This window comes from Hyperolius riggenbachi, chromosome 12, assembly GCF_040937935.1.
Source record: "Hyperolius riggenbachi isolate aHypRig1 chromosome 12, aHypRig1.pri, whole genome shotgun sequence".
Lineage (NCBI taxonomy): Eukaryota > Metazoa > Chordata > Amphibia > Anura > Hyperoliidae > Hyperolius > Hyperolius riggenbachi.
In genome coordinates, this window is record NC_090657.1 from 4308621 (window position 1) to 4333281 (window position 24661).

At 46.2% G+C, this 24661-nt stretch overlaps 1 protein-coding gene across 1 annotated transcript in view; it reads right to left on the reverse strand.

Annotated features, from left to right (window-relative positions):
• Positions 1 to 24089, reverse strand: part of LOC137541989 (alpha-N-acetylgalactosaminide alpha-2,6-sialyltransferase 1-like) — a 218487-nt gene extending 194398 nt beyond the window's left edge. The window contains exons 1-3 of the mRNA XM_068263568.1: positions 23754 to 24089; positions 5805 to 5973; positions 3696 to 3867 (exon numbers count right to left, since the gene is read on the reverse strand). Of these exons, the coding sequence (XP_068119669.1) occupies positions 3696 to 3867; positions 5805 to 5973; positions 23754 to 24089 (677 nt within the window). The remainder of the gene's footprint in view (positions 1 to 3695; positions 3868 to 5804; positions 5974 to 23753) is intronic.
• Between the last annotated feature and the right edge of the window lie 572 nt (positions 24090 to 24661).

Below are 24661 nucleotides of genomic sequence, written 5' to 3' on the forward strand. Positions count from 1 at the left end.
GTCAATGAATATCTGTACAGCTACGGTGCTAGGGCAGACTCTGGGGAGCTGGGGATTTTCTTGCCGAGGTACTGGACACTCATGTGAAATGCCTGCAGTCCTATGAGTCCGTTTGAGGAGGTGACAAACCTGGTGAGTCACAGTGAAGGTGCCATCAGCGACCTCATCCCATATGCTTTATTCCTGGAGCGTGCCGTGCGTAGAGTGGTGGATCAAGCTGTAGAGGAGTGTGAACAAGAAGAGGAAGAGTTGTGGGAACCGGCATTACCAGAACCAGATTTGTCATCAACACCTGCAGCAGCACATAGGAGGGGGGAGGTGAAGGAGGAGGAGTCTGGGGAAGAGGAGTCAGAGGAGGAAGGTGGCTTTGAGGAGGAGGTGGAAGAACAACCACAGCAGGAATCTTAGTGGGCTTGTGCTGCTCACTTTTCGGGGACCCGTGGTATTGTTCGTGGCGGGAGGGGGAAGAGAAGAACTTCCGTGACATCAGTGAGGAAGAGGAGATGACTAGGTCAGCATCCAATCTTATGCAGATGGGGTTTTCATGCTTTCCAGCCTGTTGAGGGACCCCTGTATAAAAAGACCCAAGGACCTGTACTGGGGGGCAATGCTACTAGACCCTCGGTATAAGCACAAAGTGGTGGAAATGTTACCAAATTACAAGAAGGCAGAAAGGATGCAGCACTTGCACCACAAGCTGGCAAGTGTGCTTTACACGGCATTTAAGGGTGATGTTACAGCACAACGGGAAAGAGATGCCAGTTCTCCTCCTCTTCCTCCTCCTAAGTCCATGCAGGCAAGGACAGGACACTCTAGAGATCTGATGGTGATGTCAGACATGCATACTTTCTTTAGTCCAACACCTCGCCTCAGCCTTTCGGGATCCTCACTCCGACAATGTCTTGACCGGCAGGTAGCCAAATACCTGGCCTGAAGTGCGGATATAGACACTGTGAGCAGCGATGAACCCCTGGACTACTGGTTGCGCAGGCTTGACCTGTGGCCAGAGCTGTCACAATTTGCCACCCAACTTCTGGCTTGACCAGCCTCAAGCATCCTGTCAGAAAGGACCTTCAGTGCAGCAGGAGGCATTGTCACTGACAGGAGAAGTCGCCTAGGTCAAAAAAGTATTCAGTACCTCACCTTTTAATAAGTGAATAAGCCATGAATTAGTCCCCACACAACATCTCTGCCTGCACGCCACTTAACTGCCTTCTCCGCCACCACCAACAGGGTACAGGACTCCAGGTGGATCCTGAATGGCGGCCGCAACCAAAAATAATCATTTTTCTGGTGTGTGTACATGCCTGCCTAATTTTTCAGGCTGTACTGTGGCTGCAACAACAACAAAACAAAAGACATGTACATGATCATTACCTTGCCGTGGTGAAGGGGCTTCCGTATCACAATAAAGCAATGACCAATATGAGTGTGTTGGGGGGCACACCCAAGATAAGGTCGTTGCTTCATTATGGACAGACCAAATTCGATAAGCTGGGCAGTCACTGTTGTTCTGTCATTGATCTACCTCAGCCCGGCGACCATATGGGCTGGAAAACTGCCATCACCTGCACTCTTGCCAACTTGCGCCCGAGCACGGCCATCACTACACAAACATTGCCACAGAGAAGACTGACATTTATGTCCTGAGAGTGTCAACTAATGACAACCCTTTGCAGCTGTTTGCGGTGCGTTACACAGTGAGTTTGGTGTGTCAGTGTGAAGCAGTACACGAATTACACCACCTGATCGATGTATACACACGCAAGATGTTTTAACCTCTTGAGGACCATGGTGTTAAACCCCCCTAGTGACCAGTCTAATTTCTGCTTAATTGGCCACTGCAGCTTTAAGGCCAAGCTGCAGGGCTGTACAACTCTGCACACAAGTGATTCCCCCCCCCCTTTTCTCCCCACCAACAGAGCTCTCTGTTGGTGGGGTCTGATCTTTTTTTCAAAATCCCCTCCCTCCCCCCAGCCGGCCAATCACGGCGATCGGCTGTCATAGGCTTCTGCCTATGAGAGATGATCGCTCTCTTGTCCCCCAGGGGGACACGGCTGTCCCCAGTACAGCGCTGCTGGTGATCGCAGCGCTGTACATGTAAATACATGGCAGTTTTGCCGTGTAACAGTCTTCCGAGTGGCGATCGCCGCTCGGAGACTGAAGGCGGAGCTCCGCCCACCAAGCGGGAGATGCGCGCGCAGCCTGCATGCGATCTCCTGCAAACTGCTGCCCCAGGACTTTACGCCAATCGGCGTTAGCTGGTCCTGGGGCTGCCGCCGTGGCCACGTCCATCGGCGTGAAGCGGTCGGCAAGCGGTTAAAGCACTTTATGCCTCCAATTTAGGAATGTAATGTGATTGCTGCCCTTTAAGGATTATAACCCTACTCTGTGTCAAATACAAAATTTTCTCCAGGACTTTTGGCATGTACCCACTCTGCCATGCCCCCCTCCAGGTGTTAGACCCCTTGAAACAACTTTTCCATCACTTTTGTGGTCAGAAATAGTCCCTGTATGTTATAAAGTTTGCCTGCCCATTGAAGTCTATGGCGCTTCCCCCAGTTCACGCAAACCCGAACTTTTGCGGAAGTTTGCGGTTCACGAACCCAAAATCTGATGTTCGAGCCATCCCTATCTACAACCTCTGTTTGTGAGTACTGAGTTCTACTCTTTTACCAATCACTACTCTCTGTGACATACTGCACCATTGTGGCTCTCGTTGTCTGTGTTTTTTCCTCCAGGGTGTTCTTAGATCACCCTCCACGCCTGCATTTGCTTATTAAGGTTGCTTGATTGTCCAGATGTTCGGCATATTCGACCGAACACCGAACCCTATTGAAGTCTATGGGGACCCGAGCCGTGGGGGGCCGCAGAGCTGGAGGAGGTAGCGGGCAGGAAGGGGGTATTGGGCAAAAGCAGAGGGGAGGGAAGTCGGACCCCCCCCCTCCCTCACCTGTGTCCCCCGACCTCCACTCCCCTCTAGCTTTAGAAAGTTAAGTAGCATCCGCTACTATTAAGAGGTAACGGGCTAGGATCACTCATCTCTTCCGCGTTCCAGCATGGACTCCACTGACGTCACTTCCTGCAATGCCGTCCACTTACAATACAGTGAGCGGCGTTGCAGGAAGTGACGTCAGTGGAACGCACGCTGCAACCGGAAGAGGTGAGTGATTCCCTCCCGTTACCTCTTAATAGTAGTGGATGCTACTTAACTTTTTAAAGCTGGAGGGGAGCAGAGGTCGGGGGACCCAGGTGAGGGAGGGGGGGCATCCTACCACAATGCAAAGCAATGACAAAACTATGACCCCGCGGGTAATATGCACATGGCCGTCCCCCACTCAGTGACATACTCCCTCCTGGGCAGAAAGTATGGCACTGCAATCTGGCTGCGCACTATCCTTTACACTACACAGGTGGTACAGAGGTAATAGAGAGGACACAAGGTGGCATAGGGGGAACAGAGGAGCAGAAGAGGTGGCACAAGGGGAACAGAGGGGACACTGGGACAAGAAGTGGCACAGGGGAAACAGTAGGGGACAAGAGGTGGATTGAGGGAGGGGGGCCCAGATCTGCTAATTTGTTGTTGCCCTTGCGTTGGGTCGGACATTTCCAACCATCATGGCACAAGGGTACCATGTGATATCGATAAAGTGGAAAAAATAGTTTGTGGGCAATTATCTATTGCAAGAACTCACCGAAACACATAATTGTGTGAGTCGATCTCCTTGCCAAGACCAGATCCATTTAGAATACCTCCATTCCCCACCACAGCACAACTAATGCAGCTTAGATCATCTTCAGCCTTCTCTGCAAGCAGCAGCTGCTGGTCTGGTACCAGAGGAAGAGCCAACATCACTTCCTTAACCTCTGAAATACATGAGAAGGAATAAAACAGTAATATAGATGTTCTCTCACCTGCTAGAACAGGAGAAAGCCGTCACCCAGTACCTGTACAATTACAGTAAAAGGACACAATCTGGGGAGATGGGGATGTTCTGTCCTAACAACTGGACACTGATGCGAAATGCATGCAGGGTCATGCGGCCGTTTGAGGAGGTGACCGACCTGGTGAGTCGCAGTGAAGGCAATGTCACAGGGCCCCTAGTGGCCGGACCGCACAATGGGCTTGATTCACAAAAGAATCAAATCAGAATCGCATTTATTTCGCCAAGCACGACTGGGTCGTGCTCGGAATTGGGTTTGGCACATGAATACAGGGCATATATATAGAACATAGGAGTCAAGAGCATAGAACATAGTAGACATCACCTTATCTCAAAAACATACATAATACTTTGGTGAAGAGTGCTAACTGATAGCATGGGCGTTTTCCCGTGAATTTTCACGTGGCGCACGATCGCAAATTTTCATGCGAAATGATAACGCTTTCGCATGCAAATGCGATTTTTCACGCAAAACCGATATCGTTTGCGTGCAAAAATTAAACGTTATCGTTTTGCACAAAAATTTGCGATCGCGCGCAATGCAAAAATTCGTATGAAAACAGCCGTGCTATCAGTTAGCACTCTTTTGTGAAACAAGCCCATTGCCTCCCAATCGGTTTCAGCACACAGACCATGCAATCTGTGGTCACAATCGGTGCGCAGAAACCGCTGGGATTTTGGCAGCAGACCGACTAGAAGGGAGCCTGTGAGTTACGGTAATACAAATTACACACTATTTCAGGGTATAACTGCCACCACCTCTGTTACCATGGGACAGAGGAACCCACTGACTGACTCTAGACCTGCAAATAGAAAACGATTAAACACACTCTATTTTTATCAAGCTATCAACAATAGTAGCGACTCTTCAGAAGTCAGGGTTTAGTTTGTGCTGCTGAATCGCAGGGTAGCTGAATAAAAAAATGACGTTAGCATCGTTTATTAAAAAAATGCAACATAAATAATTAATATATGCAGAAAATCATTAAAATCAACAATTATAGAGGCAAATAATAGCACAGTATGAAATAAAAAAATGGAATAAAATACTTCGTGGAAATATGTCCTTTCTGGGAAAATCTGAGCACATGGAAAATGTCCTTTGTTTCAGTTCAGAAAAATGGCCGCCAGCCACATGGTCCTCTGGCTGGCTTGATCAGGTGATGGTACACGGGGAGGACTGCCCCTCCTTGTATGCATCCTGGTTTTGTGGAAGCTAGTTTTGGGGTGGGACCAAGCCCGCCCCTCTGGTTGACAAACCAATCACAGTTCAAGTCCTTGGAGAGAGATCTAGGTTTAAACGTATAAAATGCTGTAACTCAACATCGATAAATGCCACATTTGTGCTGATATCAGATTAATACACAATGGATTTGGGGAATCACACAGAGACCAAGAATCCTGAGTCTAGCCCACATGGTTGCACCAAAATTAATAACTCTGTTTAGGAATGGGCTACAAATTCCCACAATCTCTTAAAACGTGCACAATTTCAACTGCACCTAAATGTGTTATTTTAGTAGAGATAGTCAGTGGCATTCTGCTACAATCTTACCAAAAAATAACTGGTGAGTTGGGCGCGGTGAGACGAATGACTGCTCACACTGCTGTTGCTCAAATTCCTGGCAGTATGAAATGCTATTTCCTGTCCGAGTCATGGCAACTTGGAAGGAGAAGGAATTTGGGGTCCGGGGGTCTCCGGAAACCATGAATTACCCTTGTGCGGTGCGCAGAGTGCGCATTATACAGTACAGCCCGGTTCACAGAACCAGCCTGCTTCAACTTCTTCTGGAATAAGTAACCAGTATATAGTAAGTGGAGACGCGATTAAAAAGTATATTTGTATAGAAGTTTAATTACCTGTGTAGTTCAAGTCCATCCAGCCAAATGGGGGGATAAAGTGCCCCAGTCTTAACCATTCCCTGTCATTAAAGTGGCGATTATCCATAAAAATGGTGATTTGGGGAAGGAATTTCTGTTTCAGCCAAGATGAATTCATAGCCTTGATTTTAATAGATATGGGGCAGCTCTGGAGAGAGAGAGAATAATAATGTCAACATACAGAGTGATACTTCATGATGATTTAGCAAAGACATAAAAAAAACTACAGATTTCATACTGAGAAAGTCAGCCAACCCCCTCCTTTCCCGGTGTACTATGTTTACTAATGTTGTGTTTAGGAATGTTGTGTCACTCAGTTATTTACTTTTGGGGCAAAACAATTAACTATGCAGCAAGCTTTGCTTTAGGCAATAGATCACATAGCAGATTGGTGACAATGAAAAGAAACTCAGAACTGATTTGACACTTTTGACATTTTTAGTCATATGCTGCACCCACCTGGCATTACTCTGTCATGGTTATTTTTTATTTAGGTTGAGCAAAGATGTACGGTCATTGAGTTTATTGAACAAACAAAAAATGAGCAGACATATTCATGCAAAAAATATGCTAATATATACACAAATGTGTTTATAAAGGGGGAGGGCAAGGTCCTCGACCTGGTGAGTAAGGCCCGGTTCACACTTGCGGTGGCCCTCCAGGATCGCCGTGCCGGAGCCGCACCGCTTGCAGAACGGACGGAACGGACGCACGGCATAGCAATGAAAGCCTATGCGTCCGTTCACATGCGTCCGTTCTGCCGAACCGGAACCGGACCGGATCCGGGCCGGATCCGGACTCCGGCCTCCGTTCCAACATGCGCTATTTTTTCATCCGGCTCCTCCGGCAGCCGTATCCGGGGGGGAGCCAGACTGCACCATCCGGCCAATACAAACCAATGGGAACCAGAGAGCGCACAACACACTGGCTGAGAAATCCGGATGTTCTACCCCACTTCCTATGGGGATTGTTGCGGCGATATTGGATGGGGACACATGGGCAAGCATTTTGGAGTGGAGCAGCACAGCTGGATCCGGATCCGGAGATGTTGGCAGCATGTCGCAGGTGGAGGTGAGTGCTAAACAGCAGAGGGCCTGATTCCACAGGTCCCCCTTCTGCTGACCTCCCAGACCCCAACATTTTTTTTTGTTTTTAACGTTACTTTTGCCAAACGGATCCGGATCGCATCCTGATGGACACCTGATGCAACCTGACCGGATCCGGATCGGATCCGGATCAGAACCGTACGGTTCCGATCCGGTCCGGATCCGGTCAGGTCATCCGGTCCGTTTGGCAAACAACCGCAAGTGTGAACGGGGCCTAACTATACATAATAATTATATGACATTAGGGGCTTTTTGGGCTGGGCATGGCATAGCCTTGTTTTTAATTGATTTTATTGTTTGATATTGGCTTAAATAAAGTGAGTTTTTTGCATTTACTCTTGGCCTCATGCACCAGTTATTTGTTCATGTATTTTACCTTTACTGCATTTAAGGAGGTGCCCTTTCTCTTTTTACATATTGTACGGTTATTGAGTTTAACCAGAACATAAGTAGAATGTCATTCTATGATGATATTTTTTTTAGTAATTCCTTCAGTTTTTACTTTACTTCCTTACAGAAATAATAATAATAAAACAAATCCTTCCTAAGTACTTAGAATGATGTGGTGACTGGAGACCTTTCAAAACAGAATGGAGAACACTGGGAGTGTATAGAAAAACACTAAGGGGAGAAGACCCTCACTTGAAAGTACTAAATACCCATGATGAAGCTCCGCCTTCAGGCAAGACATGTAGGGTCACTTTTTATGGGTGTTATATACAGTGGAGAAAATATTTATTGTATCCCCTACTAAATTCTGAGACCAAACTTCAACCAAAAATCCCCAGAAGACACATCTCATAAAAGTTATGAATAGGGATGATCGGAAAGAGCAAATTCCGTTCCACCGGAAATCACAGATTCCATCAGTGTTAAATTCCGTCGCTATGAAAATTCCTCCGGATTTGTACAAAATTCCACGGAATTCCGGATTCCGTCGGAAAATTGAAAAAATCGCTAAAGTTACCTTGTTTATCCTATATTATAGCCCATTGACCCTATTAACTGGTCCTTTTCCTTCCATCTTCCAGGGAATTGTACTATTTCAAAAGCCAGCTTACATACCGTGGCTGGGAATTGAACCCAGGTCTCAGTGTGTGGTAGGTAACTCACTTAACCACTATACCACCAACACTACATGCTGAAGCCAGCCTAGCATGTACCATTATGATCAATCCAAGAGAAAAATTAGCTTGCTTAATCCACGGAATTGTACTATTTCAAAAGCCAGCTTACATACCGTGGCTGGGAATTGAACCCAGGTCTCAGTGTGTGGTATAGGTAAACAAGTAATGAGGATGTTAACCAGGCAATCCAAAAGGTAAAATCTCTATTACTTTTCTTGTTAAATGATCATTCCCCAGTTTACCTGACTGTTATTTGGTACGTTGCCGCACAAAGGAAGTTGCAGGGCATGTTGGGTTGTCCTTTTTTGCTTCTGTAGATTAGTTAAGTCTGAGGGGAAATAAAGAAGCAAAAAAGACAACCCAGCATGCCCTGCAACTTCCTTTTTGCGGCAACGTACCAAATAAGAGTCAGGTAAACTGGGGAATGAGAAGAAAAGTAATAGTGATTTTAGATTTTGGATTACCTGATTAGCATCCTTATTACTTGTTTACCAGATAAAAATAAATAATTGATTTTTTATTTTATGCCCGACAGTTACACTTTAAAGCGGTATTGTCACCATAAAAATCAAATTTCAACAGCAGCAACTGGTCTGAGTGTATTAAGTGATAAAGATGCTAATCCTGTGCTCAAAATTTTTTTCTGCTGTTATGATTTGGAGTTATCACATACTTTAGGAGCACTGGCCCTAGTGCCAAACAGTGCCAAAAAGTTGAATGCTGGGAGTTCTTTTGAATGCTGGGAGTTCTTTTTATCTGTAATATATTCCTCCTCTTCCATTTATTTCCCTGCCTAGCTGATCACTTGTGTTTACAAGCAAGGCTGAGGTGACTCAGTGATTGGATGTGTAAATAAAAAAAAAAAGACTCTGGGAGGAGGGCAGCTAATGAATACACAATGAGCATGAGAAGGGAGGGGGAAAACAAGAGTCAGGGAGGATATGATGTCAGCATTAGCTTGGCAAGATGGCCACTGCCTAGAATAGGATTTTCTGCTTTTCCTTTATAAAATTCACAGGAATCATTACGTGGATAGCACAATACATCTGTTATGTAAGTAGAAGTAGTATTTATCTACTTATATATGTGTTTTTTATTTCTAAGTTAGCATGGGTGTCGCTTGTTCTTTAACCCCCTTGCTGTTACAATTCTGGCGGCAAGGGGGCAGCGCAGCACTTTAAAAAAAAAAAATTAAATCATGTAGCGAGCCCAGGGCTCGCTACATGATAGCCGCTGACAAGCGGCATCCCCCTATCCACTCTGATTGCCTTCGGCGTTCAGAACGGGATTTCCTGCTGGGCTTCCCCGGGCGCCATGGTGACTGGGCAGGATGACGTCACTGACGTCATGGACGCCGGGACGTCAGAGGGAATCCCAATCCACCCCTCAGCGCTGCCTGGCACTGATTGGCCAGGCTGCGCAAGGGGTCTGGAGGGGGGGGGGGCGGCAGGTAGCAGCGAATCGGCAGCAAGCAACGGCAATCGGAAACTGCACGCAGCTAGCAAAGTGCTAGCTGCGTGCAGGAAAAAAAATTTAGAAAATCGGCCCAGCGGGGCCTGAGAAATCCTCCTACGCATGTGTTAAGTGATAAATGTTCTTATTTGATTTTTATCTATCGAGTCTTCCATGACTAAACACCTCCCCTCCCCCCTTTTTAAACAGTTTTTCACCTATGTTACACTGAACTGGCACCTCTGTTTCAACAAAATATGGTTTCCATTATTATTTTTACTTGTTACTTCTAATGTAATTGTACAGGGTGGGCCATTTATATGGATACACACTAATAAAATGGGAATGGTTGGTGATATTAACTTCCTGTTTGTGGCACATTAGTATATGTGAGGGGGGAAAACTTTTCAAGATGGGTGGTGACCTTGGTGGCGATTTTGAAGTCGGCCATTTTGAATCCAATGTTTTTCAAGAGCAAGAGGGTCATGTGACACATCAAACTTATTGGGAATTTCACAAGAAAACAATGTTGTGCTTGTTTTTTTTTCCCCGGGACTTTTGGCGTGTATCCCACTCCGCCATGCCCCCCTTCAGGTGTTAGACCCCTTGAAACATCTTTTCCATCACTTTTGTGGCCAGAAACAGTGTTTGTAGTTTTTAAAGTTCGCCTGCCCATTGAAGTCTATTGCGGTTCGCTTGGTTCGCACAAACGTGAACTTTTGCGGAAGTTCACGTTTGAGGTTCATGAACCCAAAATCAGAGGTTCGAGCCATCTCTACAGACCAGCATAGTTAAAATCTACATCCTGCTTGTGGTTCTGACAGGATATAGATTTTAACAATCATTGCTGGGCTGTCCAGCTGCTCCCGACAATCGTGCTGCTACTCTGCCCCTACCGCAACCCACTTGCCCTGCTGTCAATATGACAGCAGAGCTATGTGAGCCGGTGAGGAGCTGATTTCATTGGTGGGCAGGGTCAGGAGCCAATGAAAGCAACTCCTGACCGGCGAACAGATCTCTGCCTTCATAAAGGCAGCAGAAAGAGAGGCCTGTGGTGAGGAGAGCGGCGTTACCGACAAGAGTGGCGGATCAGTGTGGCAAATCAGCGGTAAGCGCCGTTTTACCACAGTACCAGCAGTCTCTGGTCCTTAAGGGGCCAGAGACTGCTGGTACAGAAGTAGTTAAAGTATACTGAAGCAAAATTTTACAGAGTTTCTTTTACCAAGTTTTTTAACCACTTCATCCTATCTGGACGAATATGTTCATCCAGATAGGCTGTGTTGCTGCCAGTGCACGGTACACGCGCTACCGCCACCTGCTGTTAGCCCCCAATCAATGAATGGGAATATAATTCCTATTCATCGATCTAAGTCCCCCGCAGAAAATAAAAAGTGAATAAAAGTTTTCCGTCCTCATTCTAGTTCCTGGAAGCAAGATCGTTCGCTTCCAGGACTTTTTGACTGTGGCCATCTTGTGGCCAAATAGTAAAACTACACCCACATACATTTTTAAATAAATAAATACAGGGGTTGAACAAAATAATGAAAACACCTAACATTTTGGCATCATAATCTTTGAACATGTTTAAAGCAATCAAAACATATAAACTAGATATATGTTAATTGTTTTTGTCTATTATTTTTGTTATTTGATATGTTTAATTAAAGTAATTGCTTTTCACAGATATTTAAACCAAAGTTGGTTATAATTTATAAAAATGGCAGATCTCTCAGACTTTCAAAGAGGACAAATTGTTGGTGCTCGTATGGCAGGCGCTACTGTAACAGAAGCTGCCCGAATGCTTGGCATTTCAAGAGGTACTGTCTCAAAAGTAATGACTGCCTTTGAAAGAGAAGGAAAAACGCCCTCAGCAAAGCACAGTTGTGCCCGAAAGTCGAAGTTGTCTGAGAGAGACCGTCGGACTCTAAAGCAAATTGTTAGAAAAGTTTGCAAGACCACGGCTCCTAAAATCACTGCAGAGCTGAATGAACACCTATTGAATCCAGTTTCCACAAAAACTGTCCATCGGGAGCTGCACAAATCTGGATTCCACGGAAGAACTGCAATTAGAAAACCTCTGCTCTCAAAGACAAATGTTTCAAAGCGTTTAGAATGGTGTAGAAACCACCAGAATTGGTCCCTCGAGCAGTGAAAAAATTAGATTTTCTATGACGAACCATTGTTTACCTTATTTCCGACCTCCAGCCTAGTGTACGTTTGGAGGCAGCCGAAAGAAGCATTTCATACAGACTGCCTTGTCCCAACCGTAAAACATGGCGGGGGACCTGTGATGATCTGGGGGGCTATTTCTTGGAAATCCTCCAGGTCAATGATTTCCTTTCATGGAACAACAGCCGAGATTATTTAGGAATTTTTGGCGACCAAGTGTTTGATGTAACAATCTGCTCAGCTGTCTGCACGGGCAGACAGCTGTTAGTCCATTCCTTAAGTCTGAGGGCTGCAGGTCTCTGGAAAAGAGACCTGTCTTTGCTTTGCAACTTTCAGAGTTGCTCTGCTGAGGAATTTGCATACACTTGTCATGCAAATTGCCTAGCTGCCTCCTTTGAAGGCTTGCAGTATAAATACCATGTGCTCCCAGAATCCCCTGTTGCTCATCAATGGTTTGTTCCTGCAAAACTCTCTTGGAGTATCAGCCTTGCTTGTTTGCTAAAGATTATCTTAGAGTAATTCCTGGGGACTGCACTAGGCATCCCTTCCAGTGCAGTCAGGTTGTATTATTTGTATTGCCTTGTTCTCCCTCTATGTCTCGATTGCCTTGTCACCAGCGGCGGTCGACAGGGAATCGTTCTGTCTGTCTGGGTGTCTGTCTGGGAGTGTAGGCCAGAGCTGTGGTTACTACTGGCAGCTTCATCTGTCTGGATTGCATTCGCCCTAGTGGTAGTGGCAGTGCTTCCTTCTGTATTCTGCCTTAGGGGTGCTAACCAGAGCAGCGGTTGCTACTGGTAGCCCCATCTGTTTGTCTGTCTGGATCGCATTCGCTCTAGCGGCAGCAGCGATGGTTCCTTCTGTACTCAGTCTGGGAGTGTAGGCCAGAGCTGCGGTTGCTGCTGGCTACTCCTTCTCTCTGTCTTGTCTTGTACGAACGCTTGCCGCAGGCTCGGTGAAGTAACCGTTTAGCCGCATTTTCGTTCTCTATTTGGTGTTTGTGTGTCATTGGTTAGTTAGGGTGGCACGCTTATCACTGGGTGCCTAACGCGCGGTGATCGTGCTTAAACGCGTTCGCTGGAGCGAATGAGTGCGGTGTTCGCGTTTAGTTAGCGTTTGTTATTTTTCCTTATTGTTCTTGCTTGCTGTGCCTTTGCTACTCTCGTGCTCTGTCCTGCTCGGTCTTCTGTCGCTTTTGGCAATCGCCACCCTTGCGATTGCGTTCATACTTTGTTTCTGCTGGTGTGTGTTCACTGTCACTGGGTGGCGACTAGATTGGTGGACACACATTCAGTCTGTCTCTGTGCTCTCTCTCTTTAAGGGCTATATTGCCCTGCATTGCTTCAACTCGTGCAATTCCCATCTGGCATCTGTGGCAGTACAGATGCTGTTGCCGTCTGTACTCCACAGCTCCATCTGCCGGTGGGAATCTCCCTCTACAGGTGCATAGCACCATAGCTGGGTTCTCTCTATTTACACGCTTGTGGAGGGTTTCCATAGTGTCGTCGCGCGTCCTGTGTACTGACCACGGAAATAGTTCCCCAAATGTTACATTCGCCAATTAAGAGAGGTAAATTATGGATGGAGTTGCATAGGATTATGCCTCAGATTCTTTCTCTTACAGGTGACTAATTTTTGTTGGGATAAAGTGCCAGGTATGCCCTTGTCCATGTTTGAGGTTTTTTTTTTTTTGTTTTTTTTTTCAAATTCCCCAGAAAAAAAAGCTAAGGGGGTTGCAATTGCAGTAGGGAAGAGTTGTCCATTTGTTTTTTGTTTTTGGGATAAAACGTCTGATGAATTGGGTAGATATATTTTTGTAAAAGGTCAACTATTGGGGCAAATTTATACTTTTGCTAATATTTATGCCCCCAATGTGTCGCAGACAACTTTTTTTTATAACTGCACTGGAACAGTTGAAAGGTTTTAAGGAAGGTTGTGTGGTTTTGAGGCGGATTGCAATTGGGTCTCGGATCCTGGATTTATCAGGTTCCAGGGCCTTTTCGGCAGTAGCCAATAATTCAATTAAACAGTTTCTAGGGGAGTTGCATCTAGAGATGTGCCGAACCTCCGATTTTAGGTTGGCGAACCCCATTCGCGAACCTTCGCGGAAGGTTCGGTTCGCGGAAAAGTTAGCGAACCGCAATAGACTTCAATGGGGATGTGAACTTTGAAAAATAGAAAAAATTATGCTGGCCACAAAAGTGATGGAAAAGATGTTTCAAGGGGTCTAACACCTGGAGGGGGGCATGGCGGAGTGGGATACACGCCCAAAGTCCCGGGGAAAAATCTGGATTTGACGCAAAACAGCGTTTTAAGGGCAGAAATCACATTGAATGCTAAATTTCAGGCTCAAAGTGCTTTCAAACATCTTGCATGTGTATACATCAATCAGGGAGTGTAATTAGAGTTCTGTTTCACACTGATGCACCAAATTCACTGTGTAACGCACCGCAAACAGCTGTTTGTGTAATGACGGCCGTGCTGGACTGTGCGCACCGGTGCCAGAGTGTAGGCCGTGGCGGTTTTCAAGCCCATATGGTCGCCGGGCTGTGGTAGCTCAATGATCGAACAACAGTGACTGTCCAGCTGATCAAATTTGGTCAATCCACAATGAAGCAACAACCTTATTATCTTTTGTGTGCCACCCCCACTCGAGACACTCAAATAGCCGGCGGTCATTGCTTCATTGTGATACACAAGCCCCTTTACTGCGGCAAGGTAATGATCACGAAGGGGGATGGGCACATGTACATGCCTTTTGTTTTTTCGTTGCAGCCGCCCGCAGTGCAGCCAGAAAAATTAGGCAGGCATGTACATGCACCAGACAAATTAGTGTAGCGGCCGCTGCTAGCCAGAAAAATTCAGGAATCCGCCTAGAGTCCTGGACCCTGTTGGTGGTGGCGGAGAAGGCAAGTGGCCTGCAGGCAGAGATGCTGTGTGTGGGGACTGACTTAGTCTTCGGTCATGCAGTAGCCCTCCGTGATCCATTCCTCATTCATTTTGATAAAGGTCAGGTACTGAACACTGTCGTGACTTAGGCGACTTCTCTTCTCAGTGACAATGCCTCCAGCTGCACTGAAGGTCCTTTCTGACAGGACGCTTGCGGCAGGGCAAGAGAGAAGTTGTATGGCAAATTGGGACAGCTCTGGCCACAGGTCAAGCCTGCGCAACCAGTAGTTCAAGGGTTCATTGTCGCTGCTCGCAGTGTCTACATCCACACTCAAGGCCAGGTAGTCGGCTACCTGCCGGTCCAGGCGTTGGTGGAGGGTGGATCCGGAAGGACTATGGCGAGGAGTTGGACTAAAGAATGTCCGCATGTCCGACATCACCCTGAGGTCGTTGGAGTGTCCTGTCCTTGCCTACGTGGACTTGGGAGGAGGAGGGTTACTGCCCTTAAATGCATTGTAAAGCATTATAGACAGCTTGTTCTGCAAGTGCTGAATCCTTTCCGCCTTCTGTTTAGTTGGTAACAGGTCCGCCACTTTGTGCCTGTACCGAGGGTCTAGTAGCGTGGCCACCCAGTACAGGTCATTCCCCTTGAGTTTTTTGATACGGGGGTCCCTCAACAGGCTGGACAACATGAAAGAGGCCATCTGCACAAAGCTGGATGCAGACGTACTCTCCATCTCCTTTTGCTCTTCCTCAGTGATGGGACGCAACTCCTCTTCCTCCCCCCAGCCACGAACAATACCATGGGAACGTGGAGCAGCAGAAGCAGAAGACGACTGCCACGGTTGTTCTTCTTCCGCCCGCCTCTTCCTCCTCCACAGAAACACCTTCTTCATCATCATCATCAGAGTCTGACTCCTCTCCTTCCCCACACGACTCCTCTTCCTCCTCCTCCTCCCCCCTCTGTGCTGCCGCAGGTGTTGTGGAAACATCTGGTTCGGATGTATATCGCTCCCACGACTCCTGCTGCTGTAACTGTTCTCGTTTACCCTCCTCCACAGCTGTATCCACCACTCTACGCACGGCACGCTCCAGGAAGTAGGTGTAGGGGATCAAGTCACTGATGGTGCCCTCAGTGTGACTCACCAGTTTGGTCACCTCCTCAAAGGGCTTCATGACCCTGCATGCATTTCACATCAGTGTCCAGTTGTTGGGCCACAACATCCCCATCCTCCTAGATTGTGTCCTTGTACTGTAATGATACAGGTACTGGGTGACGGCTTTCTTCTGGTCTAGCAGGCGAGAGAACATCAGCAGGGTGGAATTCCAGCGAGTCGGGCTATCGCAAATCAGGCGTCTCACCGGCAAGTTGTTTCTATGCTGAATGTCCGAAAAGCATGCCATGGCCTTGTAAGAGCGCCTGAAATGCCCACACAACTTCCTGGCCTGCTTCAGGACGTCCTCTAAGCCTGGGTATTTGGACACAAATCTTTGCATGACCAGATTCAGCACATGTGCCATGCAGGGTACGTGTGTCAGCTTTCCCAAATTCAACGCGGAAATGAGATTGCATAGGCCCTGGGGTGCGGGGGCTGTGTAGCTGGAGAGGAGATCACTGCACCAGCCGAGGAGGAGGAGGTTGACGACAGCGAAGAGGTGGTAGCAGGCGGAGAGGAGGTGGCGGGAGGCCTGCCTGCAAGCCGTGGAGGTGTGACAAGTCGGTCCGCTGCGCAGCCATGTACTCCCTGCTTGCTGCCATCGGTCACCAGGTTGACCCAATGGGCTGTGTACGTAATGTAGCAGCCCTGCCTGTGCTTGGCAGACCAGGCATCCGTTGTCAGGTGGACCCTTTACCCAACGCTCTTCGCAATAGATGACATCACTTGCCTCTCAACTGCACGGTGCAGTTTGGGTATGGCCTTTCGTGAAAAATAATTGTGGCCTGGTATCTTCCACTGCGGTGCCACAAATTTATGGAAAGCCTCGGACTCCACCAGCTTGTATGGTAATAGCTGGAGAGCTAATAGTTCCGCCACGCCAGCTGTCAGACGCCGGGGAAGAGGGTGACTGGCAGACATTTGCTTCTTACGCTCAAATACTTCCTTTACGGACAGCTGGGTACTGCTGTGGGCAGAGGAGAAGGAACCGCTCAAGGGAAGAGGCGGTGTGGAGGAGGGTGGCTGTGAAGGTGCAAGGGAGAAAGCGGATGAAGACGATGCACGTGAAGGAGGAAGAGGAGAAGGAGGGTGGCTTGTCTTTTGGTGCTGCTTTTCCTCAGGTGTTCTTGCCATAGCTGTTTGTGCCTTCTCTCCAGGTGCCTTCGTAAGGCACTTGTCCCTACGTGAGAGTTTGCCTTTCCATGGCTCAATTTTTGCTGGCAGAGACAACAGATGGCTTTGCTCTGATCTGAGACACACATGTTAAAAAATTTCCAAACCGCTGAGCCCCCCTGGCATGATGGCGCTACAGTGGCATCAGCAGCTGACATTGAAGGGCATGTTGGCTGGCTGTCCATAGCTGGTGATACATGATGCCGGACACTGCCCCAGCTGTTTGAGGACGAGCTCCCTCTGCTTCTATCATGAAGTTGTCTCCTCCTACTCCTCTCTGACTCCCCCTCTGAACTGTCCCCCTGGTCATCTCCTCTACTGGTGTCCTTCCTCTAAGTCTGCCTCTACCTCTTCCTCTACCTGGTTTGTCCATTTTGTCCATCTCGGGGGGGATGCTAGGTATATGCAGTGAGCTGGGTTCACTCAACACAACAGGTAGTTAGATGCAGTGAGGTGGGTTCACTGAACAGTAAAGGTACTTAGATGCAGTGAGGTGGGTTCAATCAACACAACAGGTAGTTAGATGCAGTGAGGTGGGTTCACTGAACAGTAAAGGTACTTAGATGCAGTGAGGTGGGTTCACTGAGCAGAAATCTCATTGCATTCCTAAATTGGAGGCATAAAGTGCTTGAAAACATCTTGCGTGTGTAGACACAGATCAGCAGGTAGTGTAATTAGTGTACTGCTTCACACTGACACACCAAACTTACTGTGTAATGTACCGCAAACAGCTGTTTGTGTAGGGATGATCGGAAAGAGCAAATTCCGTTCCGCCGGAATTGCGGAATTCCGCCAGCGCTAAATTCCGTCGCCATTACATTTCCGCGGAATTCCGCATACCGGCGGAAAAATTTAAGTAATCACAAATTAAACCTCGTTTGTGCTAAGTGGTAGCCCATGGGACCACTGGTCAGTTTTTTTTTTTTATTATTTATTTTTGCAGCAGGAGGTGTCATTTACGCCATGGGACCACGCCATGGGACCTAGCAGTGGTCCCATGGCGGTCGTTTTGGCACCACAGGAGGTGTCGCGTAAGCTTTGGGACCTTACAGTGGTCCCATGGCGGTCGTTTTGGTTCCCCAGGAGGTGTCGCTTACGCCATGGGAAGCGGTGGACCCATGGTGGTGATTTTGGTGTCGCGTAAGCTATGGAACCTGGCGATGGTCTTATGGCGGTCATTTTGGCGCCACAGGAGGTGTCGTGTAAGCTTTGGGACCTGGCGGTGGGTTAATGGCGGTGGTTTTTGTGCCACAGGAGGTGTCGCGTAAGCTTTGGTACCTGGCCGGTGGTCCCATGGTGGTGGTTTTTGCACTGCAGGAGGTTTCGCGTAGGCTATGGGACCTGGCGGTGGTCCTATGGCGGTGGATTTTGCGCTACAGGAGGTGTCACGTAAGCTTTGGTACCTGGCTGGTGGTCCCATGGTGGTGGTTTTTGCGCCGCAGGAGGTGTCGCATAGGCTATGGGACCAGGCGGTGGTCCCGTGGTGGTGGATTTTGCGCCACAGGAGGTGTCACGTAAGCTTTGGTACCTGGCTGGTGGTCCCATGGTGGTGGTTTTTGCGCCGCAGGAGGTGTCGCATAGGCTATGGGACCAGGCGGTGGTCCCGTGGTGGTGGATTTTGCGCCACAGGAGGTGTTGCGTAAGCTTTGGGACCTGGCGGTGATCCCATGGAGGTGGTTTTGGCACCGCAGGAGGTGTCGCGTAAGCTTTGGTACCTGGCCGGTGGTCCCATGGTGGTGGTTTTTGCGCCGCAGGAGGTGTCGCGTAAGCTTTGGTACCTGGCCGGTGGTCCCATGGTGGTGGTTTTTGCGCCGCAGGAGGTGTTGCGTAAGCTTTGGTACCTGGCCGGTGGTCCCATGGTGGTGGTATTTGCGCCGCAGGAGGTGTCGTGTAGGCTATGGGACCCATACAAAATGGTTGGGATAGGTGAGATAGCTAGGGAGCTGGTTGCTAACATAGGAGTGATTGTTTTTTGTTAACACTGTAATTGGTGCTGAAATAATTCCGATTTTCATGCAGAAATCTGTTTGGGTGGTTTTTGGAAGCCTCTGATTGGTGCAGAAATTCCGATTTTCATGAAGAAATCCTGTTGTTTTCACTTTAAGCCTCTTCTAGTGGTTTCTTGTGGATGGCTTACAAAAATCCGCATTCCACCGGAATTACACATCGTTCCGCGGGATTTCTGCTATAGCGCTAAGGCAATTCTGAGGCGACGGAACGGAACCACCAAATTCCGGCCGGAATTGCAGAAAACTGAATTCTTCATCTTGGTTGCTACAATTCCTATACAACCTCATAAACTGACCTTTTGGGACCGCAAAAGGTCAGTTTGAGGTTGTATAGGAATGGTAGCAACCAACATGATTTTAGAGAAGAAGTCATTGGTTCTAAAGGAAGTTTCATTAATAAAGGATATAAAAAAAATCTGATCTTAAGAAAGTAGAGAGCGACATTTTGGCGATGGACAGAACCAGATTGCTGGAAGAAAAAGGAGTTGATGGTAAAAAAGTTTTCTTTTGCCCCTTTGTGACCGATTATAGTGTACAACATGGTAAAATGAAGACAATTTGGAACAAGCATTGGTCGATTTTGACAGAAGATCGGGTACTGGGTCCTTTGATACCTAAACGACCAGAAGTGATTTATAGAAGGGCCCCTAATGTTAAGGATATGATAACAGGAAGTGCTATAGATCAGCCACACTATAGGGGATTACGTTTTTTGGGGAAAAGGGTTTTTTTAAGTGCAGAAGGTGTGTAGTTTGTACTACATGTGTTCAAACTCCTAGAACACAAACACTTTTTGCAGATATACATGAGATTCAAGAATTAATCACCTGCGAGTCGAAATATGTTATATATTTGCTCATTTACCTCTGTGGCCTTAAATAGGTGGGTAGGACAAAAAGAAAATGAAAGGAACGTTTAGGGGAACATGTGAACAATATTAAAAATGGTTTTGAGGGTTATTCAGTCTCAGATCATTTTAGATTGAAACATCAGAGGGATCCATCAGGTCTGATTTTTTTGTGGTATCCAAAAATATTTAGATAATTGGAGGGGTTCAAATAAAGCAAGGGAAATATCCAAACTTGAGACCAAGTGGAAATTTGAGTTGAATTGTATGGCTCCATATGGCCTAAACATTGAATTGGATCTGAATTGTTTTATTTCTAATGTATGAGAATTGAGAATTTTATTTCGCGTGTAATTTTAGATTTTTCCACTAGATGGCAGTGTAGGATTACGTTTATTTGTGTTTATTGTTAACAGGACGCCGTTTACCCATATGTCTGGGATTAGTTTAATCATTTAATTAATTTTGAAATTTTATATTGTTTGAGCTTTTGTAAGCTCAATTTAGAAATATGTGTAGCGATTTTTGGCAAGTTTTGGGCGATATTAAATTTATCAGCCTTGAGATGATGCGTACGTTAGTGCGCATCCTCCGCTTAGACGTGATCATAGTGCCCTTTCTGCTTATCGGCGAAGCGGAAGTGACGTTGCGTGGAACGCAGCGCCATTGTTCAGGAAGCATCTTAGCCGCATGGTGTAGCGTCTTGGGGAATACCTTTCTGCATAGGTAAATTTTCTATATATATATGCTGTTTCAGCCATTTAGTCTCTTAGCCCCTGAGGAAACTGTGAAACCGGTCGGGTGAGGCGGGCATTTGGCTGGATGGTGTCCTGAATTTTACAACGCTGTAATTCGCTGTGGGTCCCTGTTGCAAGGACCCAGATGCGAGTCATCTTTTTATGGTCATGTTTAATCGAATTGCTATTAAATTAAGATTGACACTAGGGATGCTCGCTGGATTCCGCGGAATTGTAAATTCCACGATTCTGGCCAGAATTGGGCCAATTTCGATTCCACCGGTCGGAACGCAATTGCTAAACCTCTAAAACGGAATTCCGCAGAATTTTTTTTTTAATCCCGTGGAATTTTACAGAATTAACATTTCTTTCTTCACCTATCTATTTTCTTCTCCTCCCTTCCTCCCTATTCCCATCTTCCAGGGAATTGTAGTATTTCAAAAGCCAGCTTACATACCGTGGCTGGGAATTGAACCCAGGTCTCAGTGTGTGGTAGATAACTGACTTAATAACTATACCACCAACAACACTACATGCTGAAGACAGCCTTGCATGTACCATTATGATCAATCCAAGAGAAAAAATAGCATGCTTAAGGATTTGTAGCATGTCAAAAGCAAACTCACCGTGGCTGGGAATTGAACCAGGCTGGGCTGGGAATTGAACCCAGGTCTCAGTGTGTGGTAGGTAACTGACTTAACCACTGTACCACCAACACTACATGCTGAAGCCAGCCTAGCATGTACCATTGTGATATACCTAAGAGAAAAATGAGCTCTCTCTCTCTCTAGGACTTGATGCCATTGCTTGAAACCATCAACGGATACTGGCAGAATTTCACAGGCATTTTCGGAATTCCGCCAGATTGAAAAAGCAATTCCGTTCCAACCAAACGGAACGGAATGACCAATTTCCGCCTAAAAATTCCGGATAATACAATTCCGCGGAAAGCGGTGACCATCCCTAATAGAGAGAGAGAACTGTTGAACACAAAAAGGCAAGGCCATGCCTGGCTACAAATCCTTAAGCACGCTACTTTTTCTCTTGGATTGATTATAATGGTACATGCTAGGCTGGCTTCAGCATGTAGTGTTGGTGGTATAGTGGTTAAGTCACTTACCTACCACACACTGAGACCTGGGTTCAATTCCCATCCCAGCCTGGGTTCAATTCCCAGCCACAGTATGTAAGCTGGCTTTTGAAATACTACAATTCCCTGGAAGATGAGGAGGGAGAAAAGGAGGAAGGGAGGAGGGAGAAAAGGCCTAAGTGAACAGTTAATAGGGACTATGGGCTACCATATAGAATAAACAAGGTTATTTTAGCGATTTGTTCAATTTTTCCAACGGAACCCGGAATTCCATGGTATTTCGTATAAATCCGGTGGAATTTTCACAGTGACGGAATTTAACACTGATGGAATCCGTGATTTCCAGCGGAACGGAATTTGCTGGTTCCGATCATCCCTAATTGATATGCTTAGATGAGTGTATTATTATTTTGCATGCCTGATCCGGGGAATTGCCACATGTGAGAGTATATGAACTACTGTGGGCACCTGAATTGGGAGAGGAGGCCAGCTGGGAAGATACTGGCCGCTGACTTTATCATGCTATGTTACAGACCCTGTGATTAAGGTCTGTAGCAATCTGGTAAGCGCATCTAGTTTTATGGTGCTCGTGGCGGTGGATTTGTTTGATTAGCACTGAAGATTGTATAGACATTTGTTGAAGATGCTTTACTGAAGTGTTGGACTTTGGCTGCTTTTCGTTCCACGTTGCGCTGATATATAACATTGTATGGTTAGTGCATTTGGCTGTTAACCGAAAGGTTGGTGGTTCAAGCCCACCCAGGGATGACCTTGCATTTTGTGTTCAACAGTTGTCCGAAGAAAACCCCAGATAGCAATTTAGCAGCAACAACATACTGTACACACAGTCCTTGTGACACAATTGGTTAGTGCATTTAGATGTTAACCGAAAGGTTGGTGGTTCAAGCCCACCCAGGGACGCCCTTGCCTTTTGTGTTTTGTGAAGGAAACTAATGTACCCTTCTTAAACTTGAAGATTGTATACAAATGTAAGCAGACTGCAGAGTGGTGCAGCAGAAGTGTGCTGGGCCTATAACCCAGAGGTTGATGGATTAAAACCATCCTCTGCTAGGCATGATTTCATTTTTGCACCTCGCTTTATCGCATGGGCAAAACGGGTTCCATAGCCCTGTAAGAGAAAGTGTAATAAGGGCCCTGCCATAACATAGATATTACGGTAGCTAAGATTACTCCTGGGCCCTTCTTGTAGTTGAAGAGATGAGTGAACTGTGACACCACACTTAAACACAAAAACAAAAAAACAGCAAACAGAGAAGCTTCCCCATATTGGAGCATTGTATTTGGTAAAGTCTTAAGCCAATGTGTTGTGAGACACAAGTAAGCTTTAGGTTAGCAGGAATGGTTGCATGACCACCTAGCTTTTCATCCTTCCCAGGCCAGCTAGGCTGGCTTTAGCCTGTAGTGTTGGTGGAATAGTGGTGAGCATAGCTGCCCTCCAAGCAGTTGACCTGGGTTTGATTCCTGGCCAATGTATGTGAGCGTGCTTTTGACAACCTACAAATCCCTGGAAGACAAAGGGAGGAGGGAGGATTACACTCCTTGATTGATGTGTACACATGTAGTAGTTAGGCCTACAATTTAGCATTGAATGGGATTTCTGCCCTTAAAACACTGCTTTTTCCGGGATTTTTGATGTCTATCCCAGTGAACCATGTCTCCCTCCAGGTGTTTGATGCTTGGAAACATTTTTTCCATTACTTTTCTGGCCAGCATAATTCTTTCTAATTTTTTTAAGTTCGCCTCCCCATTGAAGTCTATGGCGGTTCGTGAAAGTTCGTATGAACCGAACTTTCGCGTTAGGTTTGCGAACCTAAAATCGGATGTAATGGCCGTCTATAGCCTAAAGTGCTTTAAAACATCTTAACATAGGTAGCACTGCTGGTGTGATAGCATGTATGGGGACTTTGTTATTAACTGCTTAAGTCGACATGAAATGAAAATTACGCAAAATTACAGGTCCTGATTACAGTTGCAAATAAAATGTATTATGATTTTCCCAGAATGTTGCATTATCATTGTGCATCATAACTGGGAATTAGGATGCAAAATTATGATTATTAAATTTGTGCTCATCACTAACAACCAGACAGTCTGCACCATTTGCAACAGGCATCCTTTAACAGTAATTGACGTTATGTAGAATGATGTACTCACAGTCTGAGAGGTGGAGTCAGTCAACAAATACACTTCCTCATTTTCCCATTTTGGTTCAGCACTATACAGTTTTTTTGTAAGTGGCTTGCTAGTAGTAAATGGCTTCTTGGTAGCAACTGTCTTCCTATCAGTAAATAATGTCTTTTTGGTAGCAATTGGCTTCCTAGTAGTAAAAAGCTTCTTAGCAGTTAGTGGTTTCCAATCAGTTAGTGGCCTCTTATTTATCAGTTGTCCCTTCGCAGTTAATGGCTTCCTAGATGGAGGTGGTTTCCTAAGTAGTTCTTGAGTATCTATTGACTCCTTAGTAGCAGGTGGCTTTGCAGTATTAATTGGCATCTTGGGTGATGCTGACTTCATAGAAGTAATTTGCTTTGCAAGACTTTTTGTTAGAATTTGCCCCTTGCTCGTGATTCCAGACTTCAATGAAAGTGGCATCTTTTGTATTACGATGTCTTTATCTGTCTTTAGGAGGTCCCACCTGGTGGGGACAATGGATGTGGTGCTGATGGCCGTGGTAAAAGGAAGCTCTTTGGTTTGGCGTAAATACTTTTCTGTAACATTTTTTATAATTGTCCCTGTGGTTTCAAAATAATCTTCAAAAACATCGAATGAATTATTTTTATTTAATACGGGAATAATGTTTAAGGTCCTTAAATTTGCAGATTGAGAATCCTGTTGGTCTTCTTTTTCTACACTGGAAAACAAAAAACAGTGAGTTACTTATTATAATCTATCTTCTTAGTGCGCAGCAATGTAGAATTCAGGAGAAACAGGTACTGAATTAATCAACCTCTGGCTTCTCTTACACCGCAAATCCCGATTCCGATTTACTATTCCAATGTGCGATTTTCACTGGATGCTAACACAAGAAGAAAAACCCAGAAAAAATGCAGTATGTTAAGTTTAAC